This window comes from Dermacentor variabilis, unplaced genomic scaffold (genome assembly GCF_050947875.1).
Source record: "Dermacentor variabilis isolate Ectoservices unplaced genomic scaffold, ASM5094787v1 scaffold_18, whole genome shotgun sequence".
NCBI classification, from domain to species: Eukaryota; Metazoa; Arthropoda; class Arachnida; order Ixodida; family Ixodidae; genus Dermacentor; species Dermacentor variabilis.
Window position 1 is genome coordinate 2,099,345 of NW_027460346.1, and position 13,003 is coordinate 2,112,347.

The 13,003-nt window shown below is 44.0% G+C and overlaps 1 protein-coding gene across 1 annotated transcript in view; it reads left to right on the forward strand.

Annotated features, from left to right (window-relative positions):
- Positions 1 to 13,003, forward strand: part of l(2)37Cb (DEAH-box helicase 16 lethal (2) 37Cb) — a 128,416-nt gene that overhangs the window by 88,761 nt on the left and 26,652 nt on the right. Inside the window, exon 16 of the mRNA XM_075678245.1 lies at positions 6,554 to 6,673. Within this exon, the coding sequence (XP_075534360.1) occupies positions 6,554 to 6,673 (120 nt within the window). The remainder of the gene's footprint in view (positions 1 to 6,553; positions 6,674 to 13,003) is intronic.

Here is a 13,003-nt window from a genome sequence, read left to right on the forward strand (position 1 = left end):
ACTGTAAATTCTGATGAGTGCAACGAAGCCGCTGCCAGTGTTGCCGAAGTTTGGAGCGAGCTGTCAGAATTTCCGGAAGCCATTGACGACTCAACGGTCGACGAGTTTGTGAGTGCAAATGATGGTGTCACGACCTCAGGAGAGCCCGAAAACAAAGACCACATTGTCAACATTGTACTGAGCACAAGTGAAAGTGGGCACTATGAGGAAAGCAACGATGGTCCTTTGCCCACATCCTCCGAGGTGATTGGTGCACTCGCACTAGTTTGGTGCTTCTGCGCGAATGTGGAAGGTTGCAGCATCAGCTGCTCCGACTCTTTAGATGATATGGAGAAGTGCGTGATTCGCAGGCAGTGAAATTGCCCAAGCAGAAGAAAACACAGGACTATTTCATGCGAAACTAAGCTAGTTTCATCAATAAAGTGATTTTATAAGTGGTATGTGCTTTTACGACGTCCAATTCTTTAGCAGGCTTATATCGAATTATGCCCTGTATCGAACTGATAGGCGTATTTTTGAAAGATCGTATAGCCAGGTTCGACTGTACAACGAGAAGTTTATAAGTTGTTGACTAAAGGCGTTAGAGCCATCTTGCAGTCTGTGGGTGTCCCCTGTTGTAGTTGTCAAGAAGGAGAATGGCAGTTGGCGCTTTTGTGTGGATTACAGGCACCTCAACTAAATCACATGCAAGGATGTTCACCCCTTGCCGCGTATTGATGACGCCTTGGACTGCTTGCACGGAGCCAAGTACTTTTCATTAATAGACCTCTGATCAGGCTATGGGCAGATCTCGGTAGATGACATGGACCGTGTGAAAACTGCCGTTGTAACACCTGACGGCATCTACCAATTCAAGGTTTTGCCATTTGGCCTTTGTAATGCCCCAGCAACCTTCGAAAGAATGATGGACTCGTTACTTCGTGGCTATAAATGATCCACGTGTCTTTGTTATCTAGACGATGTCATAGTCTTCGCCAACTTTCACGAGTCATCTAACGTGTCTATCGGCTATTCTTGTTGTTTTCTGACGTGCCAGCCTGCAGTTGAACTCATCCAAGTGCCACTTTAGATGTCGTCAAATTACCATTCTTGGCCATCTTGTTAGTGCCGCTGGCGTTCAGCCCAACCCTGACAAGATTCTCGCCGTCCAGAACTTTCCTTTATCCGTCTTCTGCCACAGACGTAAAAAGTTTTGTTGGGCTATGCTCGTATTTCCGTCGGTTAATCAAGAATTTAGCTGAAACAGCTCGCCCACTCACTGAGTTACTTAAGAAGGACGTTGCTTTCACATGGGGCCTTGCTCAAACCAAAGCCTTCTTCGCCCTCGGATGCTTGCTCACGGCTCCCCCATTGCTGGCTCATTATGATCCATCTACCGCCATTGAACTTCACACGGATGCCAGTGGCCATGGAATTTGGGCTGTACTTTTTCAATGGCAGCGTAACGCAGAGCACGTAATTACATATGCCAGCCGTCTCCTGTCACCCGCCGAGAGGAATTTTCCAATTACTGAACGGGAGTGCCTGGCGTTTGTTTGGGCAGTTGCCAAATTCCACCCCTGCTCTACGGCCGCACATTTTCCGTGGTTACTAGCGCTACCTGAAGGGCCTGAATAAAGTTTTTCATACCATACCAATCACCACGCTTTGTGCTGGCTCTCCTCACTTAGACTCCACTGGACAATTAGGTAGATAGGCGCTACGGCTACAAGATTATTCATTTGCTGTTTTATACAAGCCAGGCCGTTTGCACAAGGACGCCGACTGCCTCTCCCGTCATCCTGTCGACCACCTTGAATATGATGCGCATGACACGAACTCTTGTATCCTGTCCATTTCTGATCTGCACGACATCCGCACTGAACAACGGCGTGGTGACTGCTTGCGTGTTCTCATCGATCGTCTCAATTCTAGACATTCGGAGCCCACGCTGCGCATGTTCGTGCTCCGCGATGACGTTTTCTACTGCTGCAGCTTACGCCCTCAAAGACCAGAATTTTTACTTGTTGTACCGCACAATCTTTGGACATCGGTTCCTGGGCAGTTGCATGACGCCTCTATTGCAGGCCACCTCAGCATTTTACTTACTTACAACCGTGTACGGCGCCACTTCTACTGGTCAGGCCTGTACCGCTCTGTGCACCGCTACGTTGCAGCCTGTGCACTCTGTCAGCGCCACAAGAAACCTGTTGTGCTGCCTGCTGGATGCTTTCACACCATCCATGTGCCCTCAGAACCATTCTTTTGCGTCGGTCTCGATCTTCTCTGCCCTTTTCCAACGTCGAAATCTAGCAATAAGTGGGTCATTGTCACGGCTGATTACATGACCCGGTACATGATCACGCGAGCTTTGCACGCAAGCTGTGAAACTGAGGTGGCAGATTTTCTTTTACATAACAATATCCTCCATCGCGGCGCACCCCGGCAGCTCCTGACTGATCGCGGCCGCACCTTCTTGTCCCGAGTAGTTGAAGACCTACTTCACTCCTGTTCTGCTGAGCACAAGCTTTCGACCATGTACCACCCTCAGACAAACGGACTGACAGAGTGGCTCAATCGCACGTTGACAGAAATGCTGTCTATTTACATTTCTGACGACCACAGTGATCGGGACAGCAAGTTACCTTTCATGACCTTTGCCTGTAATTTGTTCCATCACGAGACCGCTGGCTTTTCACCCTTTTACCTTCTGTTTGGCTGCCACCCTTCTTTGCCGTTTGACACACTGCTTCCTTCCTCGGTGAACACTTCCACTAAATATGTTCAAGATGTCTTCACCCGGGCTTACACAGCACGCCAGATTGCCGGCTCCCGGCTCACTCAGTCTCAGGCCACGCAGAGGATCGGGTACAACAGCCAACATTGGGACATGCGATTTTCTCCTGGCTCCATGTCCTCCTATGGACACCATGTTGCCACGTCGGCTTCTCTGAAAAGCTGCTGCCGCGCTACACAGGGCCCTACATGATACTGCGTCAGCTTGTCAATGTGAACTACGAGATTGCTCTGCTGGGCTATCGTGTCACAATGGACATTGTATATGTGTCCTGGCTGAAGCCTTACTTTGCCACGAGTTCACCTCCTGTATAGTTAGCGCCGAAATGGCACCTTTACTTGTGGGGGTTATGTTACGGCGCAACCAAGAGTGGCACCAGTCGGAAGAAGACGATTTGACATGTAGAGGTGGAATCGGGTCTCAACAGCCATCTTGTTTATGCATCGTTGTCTCTCTTGTAAATATACTTCCGCAACGTAACAATATGATGCTCTTTGTTTTGGCTTTGGTTCGAATTTCACTTTTAGAAATTTTCAGATTTTGAACAAAATTAATATAAATTTGAAAACATGTATAGTCAACAGTTTCAGTTTCAGTGTGAAAGTTCCACTGCAATTGACATGGCTTATTGCCAAAAAGCAGTCAGAAATGAAGAATTGTGTTCAGATAAGGACAAACTAGAGGGGGTCCTGACTGTTCTTTTTCTTCAATAAGAATTTTATATGAGGTGGGCAAATGTCTCTGTAGAAAGGAATCGAACTTAGTTTTTCGAGACGCACCGAAGATTCCAAGAAAAAATATTGTAATTCACTAAAGGTTGAGGAGCGCATTTTTGCGACTTGCAGATTTTACAAGTTTGAAGACATATGAAGGTACTGAACATGCCGCCAACAGTGCGTCGACTCAAGCACATGCAACCTGCGACCTAGTGAAGCCCATTATCAGCCCAGTGACAAGGTGTAGATGTGGATCCCAGTGCGATGCCGCGTATTCTCTGTAAAGCTCTTTTGCCGATACTTCAGCCCTTATGAAGTACTGCATCGTACATGCGACTTCACTTACGAAGCGAAATCTACCGGCCGGACGTGAGTGCTCAAGACCCCGCAACCCCACGGAACTCGTACACATTGTCTGCATGATGGCTTATTATAAGAGATCATGAGGAATCAAGCGAGCGTTCTGGGGGACATAAAGAATAACTGCTTCTGTGCCTGTATGCATCGCGACGATGCGCCTTAGGAGGCGGATAGTGCCATGGCAACTTGGCCATGTTCAAGTAGCATGCCCTTCGCCCTTTGATTTGTACACCATGAGTGCCTTACCATGGCGCAGTTCAACAACAAGCAGCGTTCATCGCGGCACGAACAGCTGGGTTGGCCAAGGAATGAAGGTAGAACAGTGGCTCGAGGGCAGTTGGACGCTAGTGAAGAATTCAATTGACATGGAATATGCTAGCACATCAAATTTCAGTTGTGGGCATAGATTCGCCCTTAATAGCTTTGTACTATTTACCAGTGTCTCAGAAGGCTGCTACAATATACATTACTCTTTGGTATCAGATGCTTGCTAAGATTTAGGTATGTGGTCACACGGCAGTTGAAATTCAGACAAGGCTCAGAATACTGAACATGTATAATATAAACAGTGCCATTGACATTCAACCAAAATGGTGAACGGAGGCACGCATCACTTTGATTATCACTAGGAAAGAAACCGTGAGATTGGTTTGAATTTTTTTTTTCCTGCTATTCTTTGTGTCACATTGTAAACTTGCATGAGGCAGTGGGTGGAGCAAGCAGTTATTTTGTTGTTATCATTTTTGGTTTTTTTTTTCTTTCTTACTTTTTTTTCTTTTTTTAGTGCAAGTCATACAGTGGGAGACACCGCTGTCACAACTATTGTTGAGAAGCAAAGCTGATTCACTTATCATGCTAACATGCTGGCAAGATAACCCTGGCTAAATTGTGATTTTGCTGGCAAGCCCTCTGATGACATTTATTGAGGCCCTGAACCACATTTCTTTGAAGCCTCAAAAATGTCTTGGAACGAGTATAGTACATCTAAAAAATATATCACCACAAAAATTTTTCAGTAGTGCAAGTGTAGATCCATTAAGCGCGATATTTACCTTCCCCATTTGCCCTCAATGTCCTCCGTTCTGAAGAAGCAAAGTGCCAGTGGCAGTAGAGTGGCGATGTCCTGCCTACAGCGTTATGGCAGTAGAGTGCGTCACGGCACCCTGCAGCAGCTGCATTATTTATGCTAGCAGCAGACGCAGCCATGCACAACTGTAAGTGGGCGGCAGGCTTGGAGTGCATGCTCACATGCTCCAGCCTGGCCGTAATATGTGGTGTGCACCGCCTTTGTCCTGCACAGATAGTAAGAAAATCCAGATTGTGTGCATTGTAGCCCTCGATACAAAGCTCAGTACAGAGCACGTCTGGACAGGAGTAGCTGGGAGTGAGCGTGCACTGGCATGCATCCCTTGTAGATACTAACCACCATTCCTCACGAGGCATGGCAGGCATAGAATACGTGGGGTCTGGACTTAAGAGGAAGCTTTAGCTCAGGCCCAACACCGACGCGGCCCATTCAAATACACGTAAAATGCAAAAACGTTTTCCTGAGATAACCCCTGGACCGATATTAATGAAATTTACTGCATTTGAGAGATGAAGTTACATTCTAGTGACTGTTGGAAGCTTAATTTCGATTTAATATTATTTAAAGAATCTTCAAAAATTTGAAAATTCGAAAAAAGTAGAAGCACGAAGTTTACAAATTAATAGCTCTCCATCAAGAACAGATACTGTGGTTCTGTAAACGGCATCCATTAGATCACTCAAAGCGTACAAATTCTGTATGTGAATTTATACATTACATGAATTGGTTACTTTGTGTACAAGGGTTTTGCAAAGCCTGTATTTGCACATTATTCAATTTTTTTTTTTTTAGATTCATGTGTAACATATCCATTTTGTCCACTTTAGATGTTCTATGAGGTGCAATTTGCAGAATTGTGATATCATTTTTCATTGCTCAGATACGGAGTTGTAAACTTGATAGTTTCGTTTTCTGAAAATTTCCGATTTTTACCAATTTTTAGTAAAAAATTTACGATGTAAATCAAAAATTCGAAACCAACAGTCACTAGATTTTAGGTTTTTCTTTTAAATGCAACAAACCTCGTCAAGTTTGGTGCAGTGGTTGCCGACAAAAACGAATTCTCCTCTTACATGTATTTAGATAGGAGCATCCGAGTTAAAGCTTCCTCTTAAGTTTCGCATAGTTCGAGGCCAGTTGAGCGTTCCAGACTAATCGAAATTAGTGAGATCTGACGACCGCAACACCTGATAAAGGATGTGGTCAAAGTTTCATTCCTACATGGACAGGCGTAGCTGAGCATGAGCAGACAATAGTCGGCTCACGCTTCTTGATTGATGTCAGCTATCGGCTAATAGCAGGGGTGTATGGGAATTCACTAATGAGGAAATATGGCAACTCTGAAACAGAAGGCTTCTGTTGAAAGAGAGTGTTTGAGAAAAAGGTGACTTCGCACTCTGCTTGTGAGCCCCATGTGCCGCCCACGAGTGAAAAATTTGGCAGAGATGGTCGCAGTAGCATAAGCTATCTGCGGAATGTATTTTTTCACCAAGCTCAAGTGCTGGCTCAGGGCTCCTTTAACTGATTGGGAAATGTGATAATTGTGAATTTGTTTTAGCTGTGCATTGCTGTTTTCAAGCTTGGTGTCACTGTTGGCATGTTTTATTCTTGCAGGAGAGGACTCGTAAGCTGGGCTCCAAGATCCGGGAGCTGATGATCCTGCCAATCTATGCCAACCTGCCCACAGAGTTGCAGGCCAAAATCTTTGAACCGACACCTATAGGGGCTAGAAAGGTGCAGTTGTCTTGTTCATGTTCACTTCAGGCAAAGTTTGTCTCATCATTTCCCCTCCTTGTTAATAAGCTCTTTGTGGTGAATCAGTTCTGCCGAATCCCGCAAGGTGGAGGAAAGTATATAAAAGGGAGAAGTTGGTGTCCACCCGAATTCCAGCACAAAGCTACAAAGGAAGCCAATACAGGTTTCTCAGAAAGAAAGCCTCGCAATTGAAAAAAATTTGTCCTGGCCCGGGACTCGAACCCGGGACCAACGCCTTTCCGGGGCGGTCGCTGTATCACCTGAGCTAACGAGGAGGCTAGCCGATCGCAGAGCGAAGGCAAATTAATCAACAACTTGAGGCTTTGTACCCAAGCTACAAACATAGTGGCCTTGCTCGTCACTAGAGACTGGATTATAGGCAAATGCCTGTTTCTTCCTGTGAATCAGGGCAGCATCCTTTTAGTGTATGAGCATGAATTGTTTGTCAAGAAGTGGTTTAGCACTGATTTTATAGTTCCTATAAATGCCTATTTCTTTCCTTTGTGCCTATATATTAAGGGTGGGCGAATATTCGAAGTTTCAAACAGTAATCGAATATTACACACAGACTATTCGTTTTAGAAAATTAGCTATTCGGTATTTGCGAACACTGAAACTAACCAAATATTTCACACCAACTGGCTTTTAAAGTCTGTTTACTGTTCTCCACCACCTAAACAAAATCCCACAAGTTATCAGAAGTAAAACAACGACAAAAGTTTTCAAAGCAATGCAGAAACTAAATGGGTAATGCAAACTTTGTTTTCGATTTCATGGCAGAAGCTTACATGACAACCTGCGATTTTTGCTTGTAGTCTGTAATTTAGTATTCTTTGTAGCCTAGTCGTGTAGCCGTTTTCTATTATGCTACAACCAAGGATGTTTTTCTTGCAATGAGTCTTTTTTCATGTTTATATGGCACACAGGTCTATCGGCAGCTTTTTCTTTTGTTTCCACAACCATTAAGCATTTTTGGGAATCTTTTCTTGGCTATAAAGCGAAGGTTATGGAATAGGGGTCTGCGAATACCAAATAGTTGATTTCGAATCAAATAGAATCAAGAAGAAAAAGTTGAATATCAAATCGAATATCCGAAAGCTTTTCCACAAAATTTAATGCTTACAAATTTTAGGCAAGAAAATACTGTGCTGCCTATACTTGGAAGTCTCCTAGCATTGCATAACAAGAATGTTGCAAGCTATCAGTAACATAGGTACATAGAAATCAAGACATACAGGTCGGTCTACTCTTATGAAAGAGAACACCAAATTAGTGTGCCAGCACACCTTACAGCTCAGTTCTAGTATATGAAGGTCTGGAAAATATTTTTTTTTTCTTATCTAAAACTAATGAATTAGCGATGCTCTCTTTGCTGAACACCAATAAGGTTCTCAGTTTAACAGTGGACCTGTATTTTACATCAATCTTTTATTTATTGCATAGAAAGTTTTGCTTTTCAGTTTTTCTCTAAAATGCAGAAGGGCCATCACAACTTTACAGCAGGTTATCACAAGGCCAATCTTAGCGACAGACGAAAGGACCACACATCATGTAACTCACGTTGCCGGCATCGACAGTAAAGAGCAGACACTGTCGGCTCCATTTCATTGTCAGGTTTGGCGTGATTTGCCGCCTGTCAAAGATTCTACAATCTGCAAGAATTTTACAATCTACAACCCCCCTATCATTCATCTGCTGTCCACGAAAATCTGTCCGCAAAAATGCATGCAACCGGCCATATGTCACTTTCTCTGCTGCCATATAAATCCAAAGCCATTGTTGTGACTGGTTGTTCGAAGCTCCAAAAAGAGATTGATATGTGTCTGCAAGCGGCGGCGGGAATGATAGGTTGCCATATGGTCTGTCGCAAAGATGGTGACAGCGAACAACTTTAAACTCATGCACTCACTTTCCCGTGCACTTGCTTTCGTGTTCAAGGTGGTTTGTTCGCTGCTGCGCATAGATCTGCATTCATTCGGCACCAATGTGTAACTTCTGTCGTCAATGCCCTGTGAAGCAGCGCCGATTAGCCCTAATGGCCTTGGCAGTGCAGCCATGACAAAAATTCACCGTTGGCTGATGGGGTAAGGTGTGGCATGCCATCAGGAAATGCTTGCCACTAATGTTTATACGAGTGGGTCATCATGTGATTCGTCCTGAGGTCATGCATGCGGATAGATTGATGACTGTTGAAGCGGCGTGAAGTTTTCACTGCGTATCCAACATGATCTGCATGCCCATTGCCAGCTAATCAGCCCTATCTTCTTACTTTAGGAAAGACGCTGGTTATGTTTCCATTCCCACTGTCCATGTCACATTATTATTTTGGTCGGTCCTGTCGAACCTGGTGAACCTTGTACTGACAGAGGCGGCCCCGGCCGACGTGATGCCGTTCTGCGAATTGCGGCATTCGGGCACTGTGTGTGCGATCCCCACATCAGGCCAACGTCGGGGAGCACTTGCAGTGACAAAGTGCGATACCGTGTCAGCCGGGACGGCCCGTCCGCGTTGCACTCGGCGCTTCTTTTGCACTGAAAACAAATTGAAATGATCACTTGGACGGCATCAAGCGCGAGGGGCTCCACGGCACACGCTACATATGGTAATGCGCAAGTCTGTGCATCAAATATATCTAAAAATTGAGTAGTAGATATTTGATTTGCAAATTGAATTATTCAAGCATTCACTGTTCGATTCGATTCGGTGATATTTGATATTTGCACAACCCTACTATGGAACCAAAGCGGGCCTCATTCACCACTGCTGGAAGTAGTCCCGCAGTTTTGTTCGCATTTTCTTGCATGGGAAATACGAAACAATATTTTTCGCTTTTTACCGCACCTAACTTGAACTGATGCATAAAATTCACCAGGGAAAGTCTGGTATTTTATTGTATTTTTAGTTTTCCCTTTTGAGTTTTCGGACACCGGAGACCATCACATGTTTTACGCATTCCACAAAGGCAAAATAGTGCCCACGTCTTCTGGTGAGTGTTCGTCGCTTACTGTGCTGCCAATCAACTCCCCTGAGAGGCTGTTGACTAACTTCAGCAACAAAAGGCTCTCAAAACACTCAGAACAAGCATTTGCAGCATCTATGCAGAAACCAAGAGAACTAATCTGGAAATCGCAACCGTCGGCACAGACTACAAGCAAGTGAGCAAGCTGACTGCAGTGCTGGCTCTACCGATGCCAGCATCGGTTGCGCATCCAACTCCCAACTGATTCTGAGGTCATATGACCGCTTTGAAGCTCCAACACAAGCTGCGTTGCTCGGTGTTTGAAACTGGGTACATATCGGATGTGTATAAACATTCATTGATTCATGCCGAGTTAATTGTCTTCACTAACATAAAGAAGTTGTGCAAGGTCAAAGAAACTGAAACAGGTGCCGAGCTCGCCCAGGCTACATTGTGTACGAGTACAGTCATGTGCAGAAGCTCTGCCCCCGTAGCTTTTACTTCAAAGCCAAGAAAAGTTGTCCACGAGTGTAGTCATACAGCAGCCATTCATTCGGATAGCCTGTTGGTAACCAGGCTCTAAAAATGTTGAGTGGCTTTTGTGCGGTTATTTTAATTACAATTAGTGATATTGTTTTTAAAACTGATCATAATATCCCGTGATAGTTTTTTTTTTCTTGTCTAGTCAGTACAAGCATGGTATCTAATGATGCCAAAACTAATATTTCTGCTGTAAAATGTAAATATATACATCTGCATTTGACTATTTGATACTCAATACTTACTATTCGACTCGTATTTGAAAAAGTTTATATTCTCCTACCTCTACTACATATAGTATATGTGTATTTCTAAGGCAAACACCTTAAGTGGCTCATTGTAATGGCTCATACCATAAAAAAGTGGGTTCCAGTTCAGTGATGCAAAAAATCAGTCATTCAAAAATTATCATCAGGAATGCCTCAGACCCACGTAAGCAAGCGAAGATGCAGTGGCTGAATATGAATGAAGAATCGAAAGAAAGAAAGAAAGAAAGAAAGAACAAAAGAAAGAGAGAACAAAAAACGAAAGAACCTTTAAATATGGATGGGCAAATAAAATTTTGAAATACAAATTGAATACGAATACTTAGCATCGAATATTGAATTGAATATCGAATAATGATATGCGCATGCATTTATTAGCAAGTTGGTTTATTTGAACAAGTTGGAACATTGCAGTTACATTGTCATTGGTAAAAACATTCAACTAGTAAGCCATTATACTAAAAGATTGTGTATTTGGCTCATGTTAGCTTTGGAAAATTGAATAATTTCTGCTAGTTGTCTGTTCTCACCAACCTGTGCCTTATTATACCGCATCAATTTCCCGTAAACTCAGAGGCATTTGTCTCTATACCATTCATCACTCGTTGCTTTTGCTATCAAGTGATAAGCTCAGGGTTGGGGGTGGAACCTGCAAAAGAGTGCACCCTCGCTGTTCGCAAACCCGTGCCCCTTGCTACTGAGAGGCTGGCTTTCCTGCATAGCTGAGACGACCAATGGCTAAGCATGTTTTACAGGTGAAATTTCGCCCGCAGCATAAATTTATCGCAAAATTAAGCACCAAATCAGACACACTTAGATTAGACAGAAATAAATGCTAAGAACCAGGTTTGCTCCTGCATAGCCAGCAATATATTCGAATTGTTTTGAATATTTGTATTCAATCAAATATTAGACAATTTTCAAATGCCTCTTTTTTGAATCAAATACGAATATTAAAAATATAACATTTGATAATATTTGAAATTGTTGAATATTTGCGCACCCCTACCTTTAGGCACTTCATTAGGTGCTCGCATGTGTTGTTGAGGAGATCGACCTACAGCACTATACATATACTTCGCACCGCGGCTCGTTATGCCTTGCCGTTATGTCTGACCCCTCCTATAGTATAACTTATGGATTACCACATGTGCAGCAGGCTTTTGCCTTCACGTGTTCAAGAAGTGTAACATGCTGCCAAACTTTTTACATTTAGAGACATAAAATGCTTTTTGGGCTGCTCCTTATGTTTAGAAAGCACATTTCGTCACTTTTTCCCGCAAGACCTGGCAGCATTGGCAGATGCTGTTGCTAATGGCATTGTACCTGACAATGTGAGCTAGCAAATAAGCACTTGCATTGTCAACGTTGTAATTTGAGAGTACCTCACCTGATACCTCGCCTGACACTGGTTAGCAAGGCCAAATAAAAAGATCACGAAAGGTTTCCTTCTTCAGCATCATCATCATCATCACCAGCCTGGTTACGCCCACTGCAGGGCAAAGGCCTCTCCCATACTTCTCCAACTACCCCGGTCATGTACTAATTGTGGCCATGTTGTCCCTGCAAACTTCTTAATCTCATCCGCCCACCTAACTTTCTGCCGCCCCCTGGTACGCTTCCCTTCCCTTGGGATCCAGTCCGTAACCCTTAATGACCATCGGTTATCTTCCCTCCTCATTACATGTCCTGCCCATGCCCATTTCTTTTTCTTGATTTCAACTAAGATGTCATTAACTCGCGTTTGTTCCCTCACCCAATCTGCTCTTTTCTTATCCCTTAACGTTACACCCATCATTCTTCTTTCCATAGCTCGTTGCGTCGTCCTCAATTTAAGTAGAACCCTCTTCGTAAGCCTCCAGGTTTCTGCCCCGTACGGGAGTACTGGTAAGACACAGCTGTTATACACTTTTCTCTTGAGGGATAATGGCAACCTGCTGTTCATGATCTGAGAATGCCTGCCAAACGCACCCCAGCCCATTCTTATTCTTCTGATTATTTCGGTCTTATGATCTGGATCCGCGGTCAATACCTGCCCTAAGTAGATGTATTCCCTTACCACTTCCAGTGCCTCGCTACCTATCGTAAACTGCTGTTCTCTTCCGAGACTGTTAAGCATTACTTTAGTTTTCTGCAGATTAATTTTTAGACCCACCCTTCTGCTTTGCCTCTCCAGATTAGTGAGCATGCATTGCAATTGGTCCCCTGAGTTACTAAGCAAGGCAATATCATCAGCGAATCGCAAGTTACTAAGGTATTCTCTATTAACCCTTATCCCCAATTCTTCCCAATCCAGGTCTCTGAATACCTTCTGTAAACACGCTGTGAATAGCATTGGAGAGATCGTATCTCCCTGCCTGACTCCTTTCCTTATTGGAATTTTGTTGCTTTCTTTATGGAGGACTAATGTTGCTGTGGAGCCGCTATATATATTTTTCAGTATTTTTATGTACGGCTCGTCTACACCCTGATTCCGTAATGCCTCCATGACTGCTGAGGTTTCTTCAACAGCGGACATGCGACTCCATGCTACGCTACAGGTGG